General features: G+C 59.1%; 1 protein-coding gene across 1 annotated transcript; it reads right to left on the reverse strand.

Annotated features, from left to right (window-relative positions):
* Positions 1–5,953: 5,953 nt before the first annotated feature.
* NEUROG3 (neurogenin 3) lies at positions 5,954–7,162 on the reverse strand. Its single transcript, XM_056352069.1, has 2 exons — positions 6,696–7,162; positions 5,954–5,990 (listed from the first exon to the last, which is right to left on the reverse strand). Exons 1-2 carry the CDS (start codon positions 7,160–7,162, stop codon positions 5,954–5,956), a joined length of 504 nt encoding a protein of 167 aa, XP_056208044.1.
* Positions 7,163–15,991: the final 8,829 nt, after the last annotated feature.

A 15,991-nucleotide genomic window follows, 5' to 3' on the forward strand; every position in this document is an offset into this window, starting at 1 on the left:
GCCTAAAGCAGGGGGGATTGATGGTGGGACACCCATGTGTGCAAAACCCCCTCCTGCCCCAATGCGGGGATGCTGGGGCATCGCAGCATGCAGCAAGGGCATTGCAGCACACTGGGAAAGGCAAGGGGGAGGCATACATAAATAACAGCTGGGTTTTAAAGGAGGAGTGATAAATGGGAACACTGTGCTCCCTCGGGAATTATTAACGATGGGGGAGGCTGAAACCTTGGCTTTGCCCCCAGTATGGGGTTGTGTGGTGAAAGCCAATGGATGGGAGCAGGCAGGGGGAGCAGATGGCTGGAGGAGGCCAGGGGTCCAGCCAGGAGCAGGGGGGTCCCTGCCAGCACAGCGCAGGGGGCTGTGATGAGGTACAGTGGCTGCATCTCCCATGGGACACAGCTGGGCCATGCGGGGGTAGGACCCCCTGTGTCCTCTACTCCCTGGAGCCCCTCAGGTGGCTCCAGCTGCAGCTCCAGGTGGCCACCGCTAAGTATTGACCCAGTGCTATCTCAGCTCCCACCTTATCAGGGCAAGGGCCAGCTCCGGGCACCAGCACCTGCCCCATTAATCTTCCCCCTGTCCCACGGCGGCAAATTCTCGGTGGCTGAAATGATCTGCCCAGGGAGGGAGCGGGGAGTGCTCCGGCCGCTGGTGCCTAGGGTCTAGGGATGACAGATTGGTACCTGGGAGGTGACAGGGAGATGGTTTTCTTTTTCTCTTTAGCTCCTGCCATCGCCTCTGCCGGGGGAGGGGACCATGGGCAGGCAGGTGCCTTTATACCTAGGTATATTCATGGTAGCATTTTCCACTGCAGTTTGGGTACTGCAGTCTTGGGGATGTGGTGCCCTGAGGAAGAGAGGAAATTATCTCCATTTGCGTACACAGGGTGTGAAAGGAGGGGGAGATAATTTCCCTTCAATTGCTATCTGAAATAATGAGCTGAGCCTGAGTAAGGAGCCCACGTTTCACTCACAGACTTCAGGGTGAAAATGGAGATGTGATTCCTCACACCAGGGCTGGCTCCACACAGAGTTGCACAAAGTCCAAGCAAAAATCACATCTGAGGCCCTGGAAAAACAAGGTAAAGCCTCACAGCTCTGGCTGAAATAAAAACAAAAGCAGCAATTCTTCATGGCTGCAGCTGTGCAACTCCTGACTGCAAGGGTTAAATGCAATCAGAAATGCCTATGGGGACCATTAAACACAAAACCTGTGTGTGTCCCTCAGGGAGAGAAGTTCTGTGCTTTGCCCAGGGTGGGAGCCTCAGCAGTGATGGCAGGGACTAAGGTGGTCCCAAATGCCTCATCCCTAGCACCCTGCTCTCACCCATACCCCTGTGAACACCACTATGAGAGCGCACAGGGCTGTAGAGGGGCCAGCAAACACCCAGTGGAAAACTCACACCACCTGCTTGCCCCCACATGGGTTTTTCTAGGGGCAGCCCTGGTCAGAGAATAACCAGGGAGGCAGGATGACCCAAGCAAAGCCAACACTGAGCTTTTGCCATGAAACCCATCCAAGGACACGGTGTCTGTAGGAATGAAGAAAGATGCCATGGGTGTTGTCACGCTCCCCCTCCCCCAGGGAGGAAGAGCATCACTAGTAGTCTAAGCTGGGAAGAGTCTAACTTGCCAGCAAAGGTCTTGGCTTCACAAGCAGATAGGACCTGCTCAGAGGTTAGGTAGCAGAGTCTATCCCAGTTCCAAATACAAATACACATTGACTGATCATTTTCTTCTGCACTATGAAGCCCACAGCTCCAAAGGAGTGACGTGCACCAGGTCAGTCTTTTCAGAATGCAGGGCTACCTCATCAGTTGTGTGCTGCAAGGCCTCTGAGCAGAGGAGAGGACATTGTGGAGAGAGAGGCCACACCAGTGGCTGCTCCTGGGGAACTCACTGCTTGGTTGATGCTTTCACCCTTTCCTTAAAGGTCCCTTAACCCCTCAGGTTACCTTTCCCTTGACGCAGAAAGGCCCAACACTTTTGGCAAGGGCATCACATGAGCCCCAGGCAGGGCTCGAAGGCAGCTTGGGGCACTGGCACCCGGCACCATCCCCCTTCCTGCCCTCCCTGTCTGGGCTGTGCAGACAGGATGGAGTTTCCCCCTTCCTCACACAAACTTGGGATCTCCTTTCAGCTATTGCTTTTTTTTGTATTGATTTTTAAAAGGGGGCACTGCAGCTTTAAAGAGCTTCCCAGACTTGCCTTTGTGACCGGAGGAGAGGGTGGGGTGGTGGCGGAGGTGGGGACCCAGAAGAATGAAATAAAGAGAAGTACAACAAAAAGAAGTTAAAAGTGTGAGTGACAAGTTTTCGGCAACAGGCTTCAGCCCCTGTGGGGTCGTTTGGGAGAAGAATGGCAACAAATGAACAAATGAGCTGGATTTTCATGCTTGGCGGACGGTGAATGAATAAGCATCTTTTAAAACCCTATCAGGAACTCTTTGGATTGTCATTATAGCTTGGAGGAGGGGGGAAAAGGCAGACTTTTGAGGGCTGACCATGTGAAAGAATCCCAATTCTTTGCCTTTTCTCTGCCAGCGAGCACGGCAACACCGAAACATGCGGGCGGTGCAGGAGGACGGGCATGCAGCCTCAGCCGAGCATCCTGCCACCACTCAGTGCAGGAGCACCTCTGAGGGACACTGGGGCACCCCAGTGCACATTGGAAAAGGCGAGAGGGTCCGCTCTGCTTGCAGAAGCCCCCGCTGATTCCCAGCAGCAACGGAGGGGACAGGCAGTGGTTTGCAGCCCCGACTGCCTCCTCCGCCAGGAAACCTGACTGCAATGTCAGAGGCAGACAATGTGAGAGGGCAGGAGGCGACTCACTTAAAGCCATATTTAGAGTGCAGAGTCGAGGCCTGAGGTCAAAGGAATTGCCCTGGGATTATGGGAATCACCTTCATTTTCTCATCAGCCTTCAGACACGAGGGAGCAGCCAGAAGCAAGGAGGATGGGGACAAGTCTGTCACTGAAGAAAGGACGCTGGTGTTTCCTCTTCCCTGGCCCTGGCAATGAGCCTGGCCTCTCTGAGCCACACAAATAATTTACAGGTTCTGTTTTCAACTGTTTTTTATCCTCAATCCCCCATTTTAACCTTGAGCAGAACAGAGCATTGGTGAGGTAGTTGCAGGAGACTGCTTTGGAGGCACAGCCACAGTTCAGCAGTAAAATGTAGCTGTGGAGGAGAAGGAATGCTCAGGAGGAGAGAGGTTTAGAGTCTCCTGATTTCTGTAATAGAGGATAATAGCACGTATTCAAAAATCTTGTCTAAACAGACAGAGACCTAAAACTGAGTGCTGGCAGCATGAAAACATCAGCTTGTAGCAAGGGGTTCTGCACTGGCTGAAAAAAAAAATTGAGTCCACCTTGCATGGGATTTCAGCAACCAAACCTGGCAGTGCCCAAGCTAAGTTTGCTTTCAACCCACTGCCTGCAAGTATGCAAGGGCACAAGCCTGCATCTCTGAAACGGTTGCAGTCCCAGCGGCCACCTGTTTCTTCCACGTCAAAAAGTCCAGAGGCCATTACAGCAGCCATGGTTATAAAGGCCGGGCACTGGCACTGGGACAGCCCCATCAAGAGAAATGAGACGATCATGCACTAAACATAGAGAAAAGATAAATGGAAAAAGAGTCTTTCAGTCTTCATTATCAAGTTTCCATGGGTTTGCCAAAACCATAGCAACCAGTTCAAGCAATGATTAACCTAATAATGTGGAGGCAAAGAAAAAAAAATGCATTCAATCCCCTAAAGAAGTCACTAGTTCTCCAGAGGTAGTAAATCCACCCGCCCCCCACCCCCCCTGCCCCACAACGTATAGCCCCATGGCTGGAAGACCAGAAGCATCCTAAGCCTCCAGAGAAAAAAAATCTTCAGTGTAGTAAAACCCATTAAAGTGACCACTCTCTAAAAACACAGCTGTATAGACGTATTTTGGAACCTTTGTAATACCTGCTTTCCATGAGACTCTCAGGGTCTTCTTGCCCATACAGACCCTGAGCTCTCTTTTGGAATATTTTGCAAAAATGCTACTTTTGCAGACTAAGGGAGTGGTCATTATCCTCCCCAGTCCCGTGGCACACACAGATAGCTAGGGCAAGGTGATACCTCCCATAGGGAGATACCAGAGTGGAGCTGGACTAGCAGGGAAAACATTAAATGATTTTATCACCCAAATAATCACAGTGTTTCGCCTGTGGCCACACACGGAGGCCTTGGAGCACTTTGCAGACTGTTAGAGTATGAAAACAATAAGCAATTCAGCCAGAAAGGGGGGGAGGGGGAGGAATACTATTAGGTCTTTCATTCTGCCTATCTGATCTACGACGCAGATAGATCACGTTCAGGACTACAACAGTACACACAGAGATAGGCACACACTGCCTTTTCCTAGTCCTCAGCCTTGCCCCATGGCCTGTGTTTCTCCAGCAATGTGGGTATTGCTTCTCAAAGCAATGAATAGGCAAAGTAGTGGGGCTCTGCAGAGGTGAACGGGTCCCAGAAGGCAGCAGGAAGAGCAGGTCTTCAAAAACTCTCGAGTAGAAATGGAGACGTGCTTGCCTTGCTTGTCAGGGCTGTAACTGTAGTGCCCTTGCTCCCTTCTCCTGGGTGCACGGGGCACCTGCAGCTCCTCTCAGTTCATTGACCAAGGCTGGATTAAGCACACAAGAACAGATTGCTGCTTCTCCAAAACCCACCAAGCCCCACGTGTTTTCTGAGCTGCAAGGTGTCTGGTGAGCACCGGGAACCAGCTGGCCTCTCCCTTCGCCACAGGACTGGGCGACGTTGCCCACAGCCCACCTGAAGGCACAGCACTCTACAGCCAGCCCCCACCTCGGCTGAGTCCAGCAAGCCCGAGGAGCAACGCAGCAGGCGGGGGTCCGCACCGGGAGGGACTCCCCAGCCCCCCGTGCCCGGCCAGGGCACACTCCGAAGGCTGAGCCCTGGTTGCGGGGGGGGGGTGGGGGGGGGTGGGCAGGCAGCAGTGCGCGGAGGCCTGGGGCGGGGGAGCACCGCGCCGCGCCCCCCGCCCGGCGCGGGCCCGGCCACCGCCTTCAGCACCATGGCCAGAGCCCGCGGCGCCGGCGCGGCCCGGGGCGCAGGGGGCTCCGCGCACCGCGCACCGCTCCGCGCACCGCCATCCCCCGCGCCCTCCCCACGCCGGTGGGTGTCCCCCGCCCCAGCCCGCCCCACGGCTCCCGGGGAGCGGGAGCAGCGCGGAGGGGGGATGCGGAGGGGTCGCCCCCGCTGTTGCCTCCCCCCGTCTGAGGGGCAGGGGCGGGGGGACAAGGCCCCCGGGATCCCGTACCCGGTCAGGTTGCACTCTCGCCTCTTTTGTTGCGGTGCGGGAGGGGGCTGTTGGGGGCTGTTTGTGCGTGCGTCTTTGTTTCCAGTAACCAAATTTCTTTTGTTCTACAAATTGCCTCAATAGAGTCTCTTTGCCGCGAGCAAACGGGCTCAGCTGAGAACAATTAGCATCACAATGGGCTTTTGGCCTCGCGGACCGCTTTGTCTAGTGACTGCCGAGCGCGGAGACGGGAGGCGGCCGGGCCGTAAATCTACCGGCTACAAATTGAGTCCCTGGAAGGAGAGGGCCGGGGAGGGCTTGCGGGATTCATGCGGCTCCTCTTCTCTTCTTGCAGTGGCGTGGGAGGTATTGCGCTCCCCACCTCCTGCGTTTTTAACCGGCCTGGCGCTGCCCACCCCGAGCCCCCCGTCTGCCCCGGCTAAATCCTCCCCCACGGAGGATGGGGTCGGCTTGGGGCAGCGCTGCTCTGGGGACACGCTCCGTCTGGAGAGCTGGAGCGCTGTGTCCCGGGAACATCCCCAAGATAGCCCCGGGGCCGAGCCTGGCGCTGAAAATCCGCCTGCGCGAGGAGGGCTGCAGCCGTGGTGCACCTTGCCGGGAGGCGGCGGGCAGAGCAGGGTAGCTGCCCGGCGGGACCGGGAACTACACGGACCGGCCGCAGCCCTGCGGGAAGCGGCGTCTGTAAAGAGAGGTCGGTTTTAAACGGGCGCATAGGCCCCGACAGGCACACGCCGGCGTGCGCACAGGCGCAAGACCCCGCTGCGCCTCTCTCCATCTCCGCTCCTCCCCACGCAGGGGAGCGTCCCTGCCCGGCCACACCCGGGACCCCACGCCAGCCCCCGCAAGGCAGGCGCTGCCCTCTACGGTGCGGGCTGCGCGCGATTTTGAAACCCCCAGAGAGCTCTCGGTGGAAAGAACACGGCGTTGCACAGGTCTGACTGTGACACACTTTATTCTCCTCTTCTTCTTCTTCGAAAAACCCGAGATACAGCCGCGGCTCCCCTTCCCGGTACGAACAGCTGGACCACCGCTGCCAAAAATACTCTTATATACAAAATATATATTTTTTACGAAATATAATCAATAAATACCGATAGCGACAAATTAATATAATTTACCGTTTCCGAGTACAAAACCGTGATTTGTTTTTGTCCGCCCACTCCCTCTGCGCTTCAGCCAAGCGGGACGGGGCAGGGGGGAGCAGGGCGCCCACCGCCCCCCGGCGCGCAGCGCGGGGACACCCCCTCCGCTCCACCGGCTATGTGAGGGCCAAAAGCGGGGGACAGCGGCTGGGCGGCGGGCTCAGAGGAAAGCGGGGAAGGCGGCGGGGCCGCGGCGCAGGGCGGCGGGCGGCGGGGCGGCGGGGCAGAGCGAGTCCCAGGACCCGGGGGAGGCGGTGGCGGCGGCGGCGGGGGGCGGCGGCGGGGGGGGCTCGGGCAGGCCCTGCTCGGCCAGGCGGAGGCTCTGGGTGAGCGCCCAGATGTAGTTGTGGGCGAAGCGGAGCGTCTCTATCTTGGTGAGCTTGGCGTCGTCGGGGAAGGTAGGCAGGACGCTGCGGAGCGCGTCCAGGGCGGAGTTGAGGTGGTGCATGCGGTTCCTCTCCCGGTCGTTGGCCTTCATGCGCCGGCTCCTCTTCTGCTTGCTGAGCAGCCCCTCGCTCCGCGCCTTGCCGCGGCCCCGCCGCGCCTTCCCCTTCCTGCGGGCCGCCGCCTCCCGCGGGGCCAGGGCGCTGCGGGCCGGCGAGGCGCCCCGGCTGCCCGCGGAGCCGCCGGCGGCCGCGGAGGGGGCGTCCTCAGCGCCGCCGAAATAGGGCTGCCCTTCGCCCGGCGAGCGGTCGCTCTGCGGGGCCATCCTGCAAAGCCAAGCCCGCGTCAGCCGGCGGGGAGCGGCGCTGCGGCCGGCCCGGGGGAGCCCTGTCCCCCGCGGCTCTACCTGCTGAGCGCGGGCGAGGCTGCGGGGCAGGAGAGCGGCTCTCGCTCCGCGGCCCCCCCGCCGCTGTCCCCTCCCCGCTGCCCCTCGAGCGCGGGCAGGAAAGGTTGTGCGGCCGGCACACGACTGCCGTTAAGCCCCTATATATATAGGGCCGGCAGACAATGGGGATTTCCCGGCCGGGCGGCGTGTGCGCCCCCCCGCCCGCACCCACCCCCTGGCACGCTTTTATCTTATCAGCCCGGCGGGAGCGTGCCGGGCCCGGCACCGCCCGCCGTCCCGGCCCCGCCACGCGAGACCCCGCCGGCTCCCACGCTGCGCCGGGACCCTCCGCCTCCGCCCGCCCCCTCTGTCCCCGGCCCGGCCCCCGCCCTCCCTCCCTTCCCCGGGCCGGGACCCCCGGGCCGAGCCGCCGACCCCGGGCGTGGGAGGGTCGCACCTCGGCCGGGGCGACCGCGCACGCCTGGGCTCCGCGGGGGGCTGCGGCGGGGGCGGGGCAGGCGGCCCTGGCACAGGGTCCCAGCAGTGACAGGGGGGCTCCCGGGGACTCGGCTACGCAAAGCCGGGCAGCGCCGGGCCCCGCGCCCCGGGGTGGCCGGGAACGCACCGCCGGGCCAGGCGGGGTCCCTCCCTGGTGCCAGCCGCGGGGGTCCCCCCGGCCCCGTTCCGGCTCCGCTTCCTTAGGCAGAGCCGCAACCACCTCTCGCCTCCCGCTGCCCCGGCGCCGCGGGGCGCTCCCGGGACCCTCCCTCCGACGCCGGCAGGGGAGTGAAGGGACCCAGCCACCTCCTGCGACCCCCTCTCCGCGCCGCCACTGCGCCGGACACCGCCCCGCGCCCCCCGGGACCGACCGGCGGAGCTGCGGGCGGCGAGCGCTGGCACCGGGAGGGGGGGGGGACGCGGGACACCGTTCTCCAGCCCTTTCCCCCGTGCCGTGTCTTTGCTTCCCCCGGGCGAACGGGGCCTGGGTCCCGCGGAATAAGGCCCCCCCCGCAGTCCCCGGCCGCCCCCCGCCCCGCCAGCCCGGCGCTGAGCCCGGGGAGGGCCGCCCTGTCGCCGGGACTCGGTGCGCAAAACGTGCCAGAGACTTTTGCGCACCGGCTGCGGCAGGAGGCGGGGACCGGCCTGGGCCCGGGACACCTTTCCCCGGCGGAGGGCGGGGGACCGGGGGCGGCGAGGCCGGACCCTCCCTGCACGGCCTGGCGCCCCCGGGGGTGCGGGCAAGGCTGCCGGGAGGGCGCAGCCCCGGCGGTGCGAGAGCCCCCCGCTCCTTCACCAAAGCGGCGCGGCGGATCCCGGCCGGGGGTTATCGGCGCCGGGAGCGGCCGGACCGGCCCGCCCGGGCCGCGGCGGGGCAGGGGCAGCTCCCCCGGCCCGGCCCGGTCCCCAGCCCCGCGGGGCGGCCGCGGCCGGCGCGGTGCGGGGAGGTGCGGGGCCGTGCGCGCTGCCTCTCCAGGGGCGCGGCGCGGCGGGCGAGCAATCCCGCTCCCCCGCGGCGGCGGCGCTCGGAGGGCGGGGGAGCGGGGCCGAGGGGGGCCGGCCACCGCGGCGGCTCGGGCGCCCCTTCTCGAAGGGCGTTTCAGAGGGCAGAGGAGGATGAATAGGAAGGGCCCGGCGGGTTTTTTTTTGTGTTCTTTTTTTTTTGTGCCTGTGCAATTGGATGACAAAAAAATCTGGCGAGCGAGTTTCCAAGCCTCAGACTGCCCACTTCAAACGTCCTTCAAACAAAAGCTGAAGAGGAAAAGAAAGCCCCACCTGGTACCGCTGTTTGCTAAAATAATAATAAATAGATTTCGTTTAATAAATAATTACAAGAGATTGTAAAGTGGAGTGCTTTGGGAAGCATTAATCATGGGGCTGGGGGCAGACATCACCTGCTGGCAAACAAGACAACTTTATTGTTAAATCACCTTCCCACTGCCACTTTCCGATAACTCCCTCCTGTCGCCACAAAGCCCGGCCGGGTATGTTTACTCATAGTTAGCATAACAAGCACCATATTACCACAAACGTGATAAAAATCTCCGGGGGCACCGCGGCGGGCTCCCGCTCACACCTGGCCGGGCCGCCCGGCGCGGAGCTGGCACCCAACGGCCCTTCCAGGAGGGGCCCTTCTGCCGTTTACATTGGCCTAGTTTATGCTGCTTTATAACAGGTTTACTGCAATCCCTATCTCCCGGCCCTATTTGTCTTATTTTATTGAAAACATATGGTAACCAGCCCAGCCCCGGCGCATCCCTCGCCTGCCAGGCGTCGGGAACGTTTTGCGAGCCGGGGCTCGGCCGCAGCCCGCCTGCCCTCCGCGGGCTGTTTACTCGGGAGAGCGGAGAGCAGATAAGGCCGCGCCCGCTCCCGACCCCTGTTCCCCAGAGCCGGGGGGCCGCCGGCCGCCCCGCGCCCTCCGCACGCCCCGGGGCCGCCGGTGCGCACCCGCGCCTCCTGCTCACCCGCGGGGCCGCGGCGGCCGCACGGCGGAGGCACCTGCGGCGGGGCCGCCCCTTCCTTCCTTCCCCCGCTCCCCCCGGCCGGGGCTGCTCAGGAGGTACCGTGATTTGCGGTGCCATATGTCGAGCGGCTCGGCGGAGCGCAGCCCTTCAGAGCCGGAGCAGCTGCTGCCCCGGCCCTACCTACCCGGCGCATAATACCTGGGAGCCGCAGCCCCGCGTCCCCCTTTGAGAGGGCAGCGCGGCTGGGCCGGCTCCGCGCCTCTGTTTTGTGACTTTATTGTGGCGCCCAACAGATGCACGCCTGCCCCTCCTGCCCCTCGCCCCGGTGCGAGCGCGCTGCTCGGGACACAAGGAGCACAGATGCCAGGCGCAAGGTGCACCAGATGCCCCGCTTTGTGAATTCAAACAATATTTCTCCCTTCCTCCCCCCTCCCTCTTCTTCCTACAAGAGGGAGAGGAGAAGGGGTACAAAAAGAAAAATATATGTAAAAAAAAATAAAATAGGAGAAGAAAGGAAAGCCCCGGCAAGCGCCGCCGGGAGCGCGTCCCCCTGGGGCCGCCCGACGGGGCGCACGGCTGGGCGCAGCGCCGCGGCCCCGAGCAGGGGTAGCGCAGCGCCGCGGGGACACCCCGTCGTGGTCCTGGGGACACCCCGCCGCGGCCCTGGGGAGGCGACCGGCCAGGGCGGGCAGGGGCCGGGGGTGCCCGCCGGGGCGACATGAGCCTTCCCGGGAAATCATTAATTATCCGGCGAGCGCTGAGCAAGCGGCCCCCCTTTGCGGAGTGGCAAAGGCTGCTGGGGAAAAGAATGGTGAAACCCATTTTGGCACCGTAAATCTTCCCGGCTTTTGTGGCCGGGGTCCAGCACACAAGAAAGTGTCCGGAGCAACTGGTACATGCACTGAGGGCTTGGCTGGAAAAAGCTGTCCCCGGTGTGGACCAGGGCTGCTGGAAAGGGTGTCCCCCCACCTTGGCTGTCCCTCCCCAACGGGGGCCAAGTGAGCTCTGCTCAAGGCAGAAGGGGCTGTGCAAGGAGAAACAACTCCCCAAGGTTAGACCCCCTTCCTGCCATGGACAGCAGTGGCACGAGTCCCACCAGCTGCAAATACCTATCCCTTCCATAACCATCCTGTGACCCTCCCCCTCTGTGCTGCAGAAATCTGCCACAAAGGCCTGACCCGTGCCAGAGCTGATGGGTTTTCCTCTAGCCCCACCGGGAGCTGGGTGCCACACCTCAGATGCTCTGACTTCCAAGGGCTGGGGGCTGAGGCTATTCGGGGGCAGGAATGGCCCAACCAAGCCCTGGGGTGAGGGGTGCCGACACTGCACCAGAACAGGAGAAGCCCTGGTAAGTACACTGGGAAAAGAAAGCCCAAGAGTTTCCAGTGTGCATCCCACTCTACAATAAACCTCCCTCTGTGCTTATGTGCCCTTAAAACACAGCCTGACAGGAGATGGCTTCATAAGGCTGCAAGAGCAGACAGCTGCTCTGACACTGAAACATATTTTGGGTGAGCATGCAACAATCTTGAGCATAGCAAAACCCTTGATTATGTCTGGATGGGAGAGAAGAAAGGAAAAGAAAGAGCATGGAAAGGCAAGGCAGGGAACAAATACCAACTACAAAAGGGTCAGTCAGATACTGGGCTGGGATGCCTACAGGTGAGTGCTGTGAAACCTGTTAATGTATTTACTCAGCCACCCAAGCATCTGCCCAGGCAGGGAAAGACAGTCCTAACCTCTCTGGGAGTTGGTCTCCTCCTGTCATTCCCAGCACTGCCAGCCTCTCTGCCCTCTCCGCTTCTGGCAAGTGGTCCCTTGCCCCAGCCCATTTCACCTGCCAAAAAGAGGGTTTCTCCTGGGCAGACAGGATGGTTTACATACCCAGAACACTCTCTCATTTAGGTTCTCCAAGTGCTTTAAGCTTTACAACGAGTTTCTGGTGAGATCTCGCAGAAGCCACCACCACCACATTTCTCTCTTGGCTAAACAAAACACAATGAGGGCTTAACAGGCGTTCAAGCACAGGTCCATCTTTAACTTGCCAGCAGCCCCAGTGGCCTAGAGCAAGCCCATACTTATGTATCTGCCTGCATGGAAATCTCAAAGAATAACTGCAATTAGAAATTTACTGTTTCCACAACTACAATTCACCAGAGGAAGCTTTCATGGCAAGGTAGCTCCAGCACTTGGACTTTACCAGCTGGCAGTGGTTGTCTTTGGCTACCAGTTGGACAACACAGACTTGAGGCTTCAGCAATCGTTTGCATCGAACCTCCTTTGGCTATCAATAGACAAACACAGACCACGGAGATGCTGATTTCAGACTGCCGTCTTCCTGATCGGTGCTTCTGTCCAGTAAGGGCAAAAATCTAACTTCCGGCATTTTGATGCATGGTGAAGTGTGGACTGGTCATAACGGCTCACCGTGAAACTCCTCACCCACCAGCTGCCCATGAAATAGACAGACGGTGCTTCCTGATCTCCAAAAATAAAGATGTTCTTTCCTCTCTGGTTTAGAGGCTCCACCGGTCAAACTTTGAACATACCAGAAGGCACCAGAACTGACTTTTGAGACGTGAAAAGGCTGCTAAAAGCCGGGAGTCTGGGAGGAAATTCCCCTCCTGGCCTGAAAACAAGGGCAGAGGCGTCTTGATGGACTCACACACTACTAACACCTCTCCAGAGCTTCATCAAAGCTCTCAACAAAAGACTGAGCAACATGTGTGGGCTTTGACCCTTCCCTTACAAACTGACGTTGCTGCCAGATCACTGCCACCACTGGGCACTGGGCAACGTGCCCAACATGGTGCTGGGGTCACTGCTCAAGCCAAACCACTGCTGGCAGGAGTGATGTGACTCATAAAGGTGCGGCATGGATATTTTACCTGCTGGCCCTGTGACCTGCCGAGGACTAGCTCGTGCTCCTCCCAGCGCCATTCCCAGCTGTGCCGTACACATCTGGCAGTCTGCAGAGCTGTGATGACAGTTCTGGTACCAATTGTCACAGGGGGTTGAATGCAGTTACGGCCCCCCCACCAACCCAAGCAACACCAGGTGCTGTAGCTCATCTGCCCACACCCCCAGTGCATGACCCCATTCCCTCCCTGACCATCCCTGTGCCAGCCCCTACTTCCCATCTTCCCCCTCCTTCCAGTCTCAGGAAGAAGCAACCCTCCTTACCCACCTCCCTCTGTTCCAGCCTCACCGCCCCCTCGGTCCCATCCCCACATCTTTGTGCCCCTCTCCTGGCATGCCTTGTGCTGGTAGGTGTCCCTGCCAGGCAGCCTCAGTGCCCCATCCCAGCTTTCCCCAGCTATCCCTGCCCACACACCCCATCCCAGCTCCTGATGCTGGTACCCCTCTCCCAACCCTCCATTCAGCATCAGGGTCCCATTTGCCAAGCCCCCAGCCTTTGAACTGGAGCCTTCTCCTGCCTTGCAGTACTGCGGTGCTGAGGACAAGACAAGTTTATATCCAGAATGGACCATTTTCTTCCCTGAGTCAAGGTGTATAATGAACCTGGGGAGCCCACCAGCAGCACAGGACCTCCTGCCAGCCTATGCCAGGACTTCTGGGAAGGTGAGCAGCAAGCCTGACTTCAGTATCACAATGAGAAATGATGTATTTGCAATCAAAAGGGGAAAAAAGAAATATGGATATTTTCACACAAAACACTGTGCAGTTGTAAGCCGTAATGTTAGCTGCAGCCCCGCTCTGCAAGACAAGATACCACCAGCCTGTAGCAGTCCCTGGCAATGTGATTTTGGTGAGCCATGATCTAACCTTATGCCAACAGGTTGTAACACTGGGTGAAAGGCAGTGATCTCATGGCAGGTGACAACAGGGAAAATTCAAAGCCCTCACCCACCTGGATGCATCCAGAGCGTTTTAGCCACCAGTCCCCAGCTGTGGGGAGGGGAGCACCGGCTCAGTACCAGTCGTGCCTGCACAGCCAGGCTAAGCATGAGCCAGGGGAGGATGCTCCAGCCCACAGCCTACAGGGATAGGGCTGTTGCCCACAAAAGCCCTCAAGGACGGAGACTGTCCCCATGAAGCCCTGTGAAGCACTGCCAAGTCCTTTGAAGCCATGCGAGGGTCTGAGCTGAGTCCCAACCTTGCTGCAGGTTGATGGCACAATGCTGGCACTGGAGACCTGGGGGGCACAGGGCTGCCTCCCCTACATGCACACGTGTCCCGGCAGCTTCCTGGCTTTTATCAGCACCCTTATCAGTTTCCTTCATTACTATGTTTCTTCAAACCTGCTATGGCTCCTTCAGGCACCCTGCCCCAGCCACCCCTGGCAGCTCCTGGGTACTGGCACTTTTAAGGGGGGGTCTGGCTGTGGCAAAGCCCCATACTCAGGAACACATCTGACATCCTTTCATCATCTGACATCCCCTTGCCCTGGGGGCTACAGCTCCCTCCCCCAGCTCTTCACTGCAATCCCCACCATTTTCCACCATCATTTAAGTTTCTGAAGTAATTTCTTTTTTCTTTTTTGTCCCCCCCCTTTTTTTTTAAAGCAAACCATCTACCATATGTTCTCCCCTGAAAGGGGTAATTGTTAACAGATCATTAAAACACCGTGGCAAGTGCTCTGAGATTCCTTCCCTCGTCTTACGCATTATCCTGTCTCTGTCACCCTTTCAATGCTGCTTTGAGGGCTCTGCTTTTCTAACTTCCTTCTCCGGGGGAAAAAAAAAAAAAAAGAGAGAGAAAGAGCCACTAAAGTGACCCTCTTCACAGCTCTCCTCCTTGCTTTTCAATGTCTTTTTCGACACCCAACAATAATTGGGGCGGGGGACTGGCATGCCACTGCTGCCGCCATCAGCAGGGCCGCATCCTGCCCTGTTCCTGGGGTGCCGGGGTTGGGAAGGCAGGGCGAGGTGTGGCAGGGGTGCTTCAGCCACCCCATGGGCACTGACAACCTCTCCTTCCACTGCTGCATGACAGGGCTGCTTGCCATGGGATGCTCAAAAGGCGCATCCCATCCAAGATGGTCCCTTTGTCCCCACGCCTGGGATGGGGGTTGCAGGATGACCCTGTGACACACACACGTGTCTTGGGCTGAGATGGAGAGTATTTCTTACAAAGCTTATTTCCTCAGGTGATTGGATGCTTTTGGTGGCACAAATACATTTTATATGAAAATAAGCTAACAGCTGGCTGGGAATTGAACTAAGCCCAGAGATGAAGCTGTTCTGGGAGGCTCAGACATTTCACCTCCCTTTCCTGGGGAACAAACACTATTTAGGAAACACCAAATGCTGGGAGGCTGGCATTGACTGCTTTTAGCTGAACTGCTGTCTCAGCCAAGGTGAGTATGGGCACAGCACCACCATCTGTCCCCTTTGTTGGGACAGGAACCTTCCCAGAGCTCTGTCTGTGCGTCTCCCACCCCCATGCACAGGGATAGGGACCCCAGGAGGGCTGCGAGCACCATTCGCAGAGCAGTCCTGTTCAGTGCCATGTTTAGTGATGCCATTTTACAAGGAAAGTGAGCCAGCAAAGCTACATTAAGCCTGGGATATGCCTGATGCTGTAGCAAGCCAGTGGACCATCACCTCGGATGCCCTGAGATAAGCCAGGAGGGCTTGCAGCTGCACAACCCCTCACCACCAAGAGGAGAGCAAGGAGAAGACCCAAGGGAGGCAAAGGCACATCCTGACAACAGCATTACACATGCCCAGTGCCAGCATGATGGCTGCCAAACTCACCATGAGCACCAACAACAAAGGTCTTGGTCTGAGGGACACCTCGTCACAGGCTCCCTAATCTTGTGATTGGAAAGGTCAAGGCTTTCAGAGCTCACATGTTCCGTACCCACATCTTCTCCCCTTGCATCACGGACTTGGCCACCCCCCCAGAGGACCATGTTCCCTGACTCACTGTAGCCTGCAGTCGAGCTTCGGGCACCATTTGCACCACTCCCCTGGCGTAGGCCCCTTTCCCAGCATCGGCATGAAGCCCTTTGAATTTGCACTTACCCATCCCAGCAAAGGGATGTGCCCCATGGGACCGGAGAGTGCCCAATACACGCGCTGTGAAAGATGGGGAGGAGGCAGCTGTCTCAGTCAGCAAAACCCAGTTACATTTGAAAAAAACCCCAGAAACTTCAAAGCCCTGCACACAAACTTCTCCAAGAGCCAATATTCTCCAGCAGCTCAATGACTTTGCCAGTGCCTGCATGTAGCTCCAGGGACCTCACAGAGAGACCTCCCCTCGGTCAGGCACCTGCCAGCCTGACGCCCCAGCCACTTCACCCCGTGGCTCTTGCCCTTCAGCCAGCAGGTTTATCCCA

Source organism: Falco biarmicus, chromosome 9, assembly GCF_023638135.1.
Source record: "Falco biarmicus isolate bFalBia1 chromosome 9, bFalBia1.pri, whole genome shotgun sequence".
Classification (NCBI taxonomy): domain Eukaryota; kingdom Metazoa; phylum Chordata; class Aves; order Falconiformes; family Falconidae; genus Falco; species Falco biarmicus.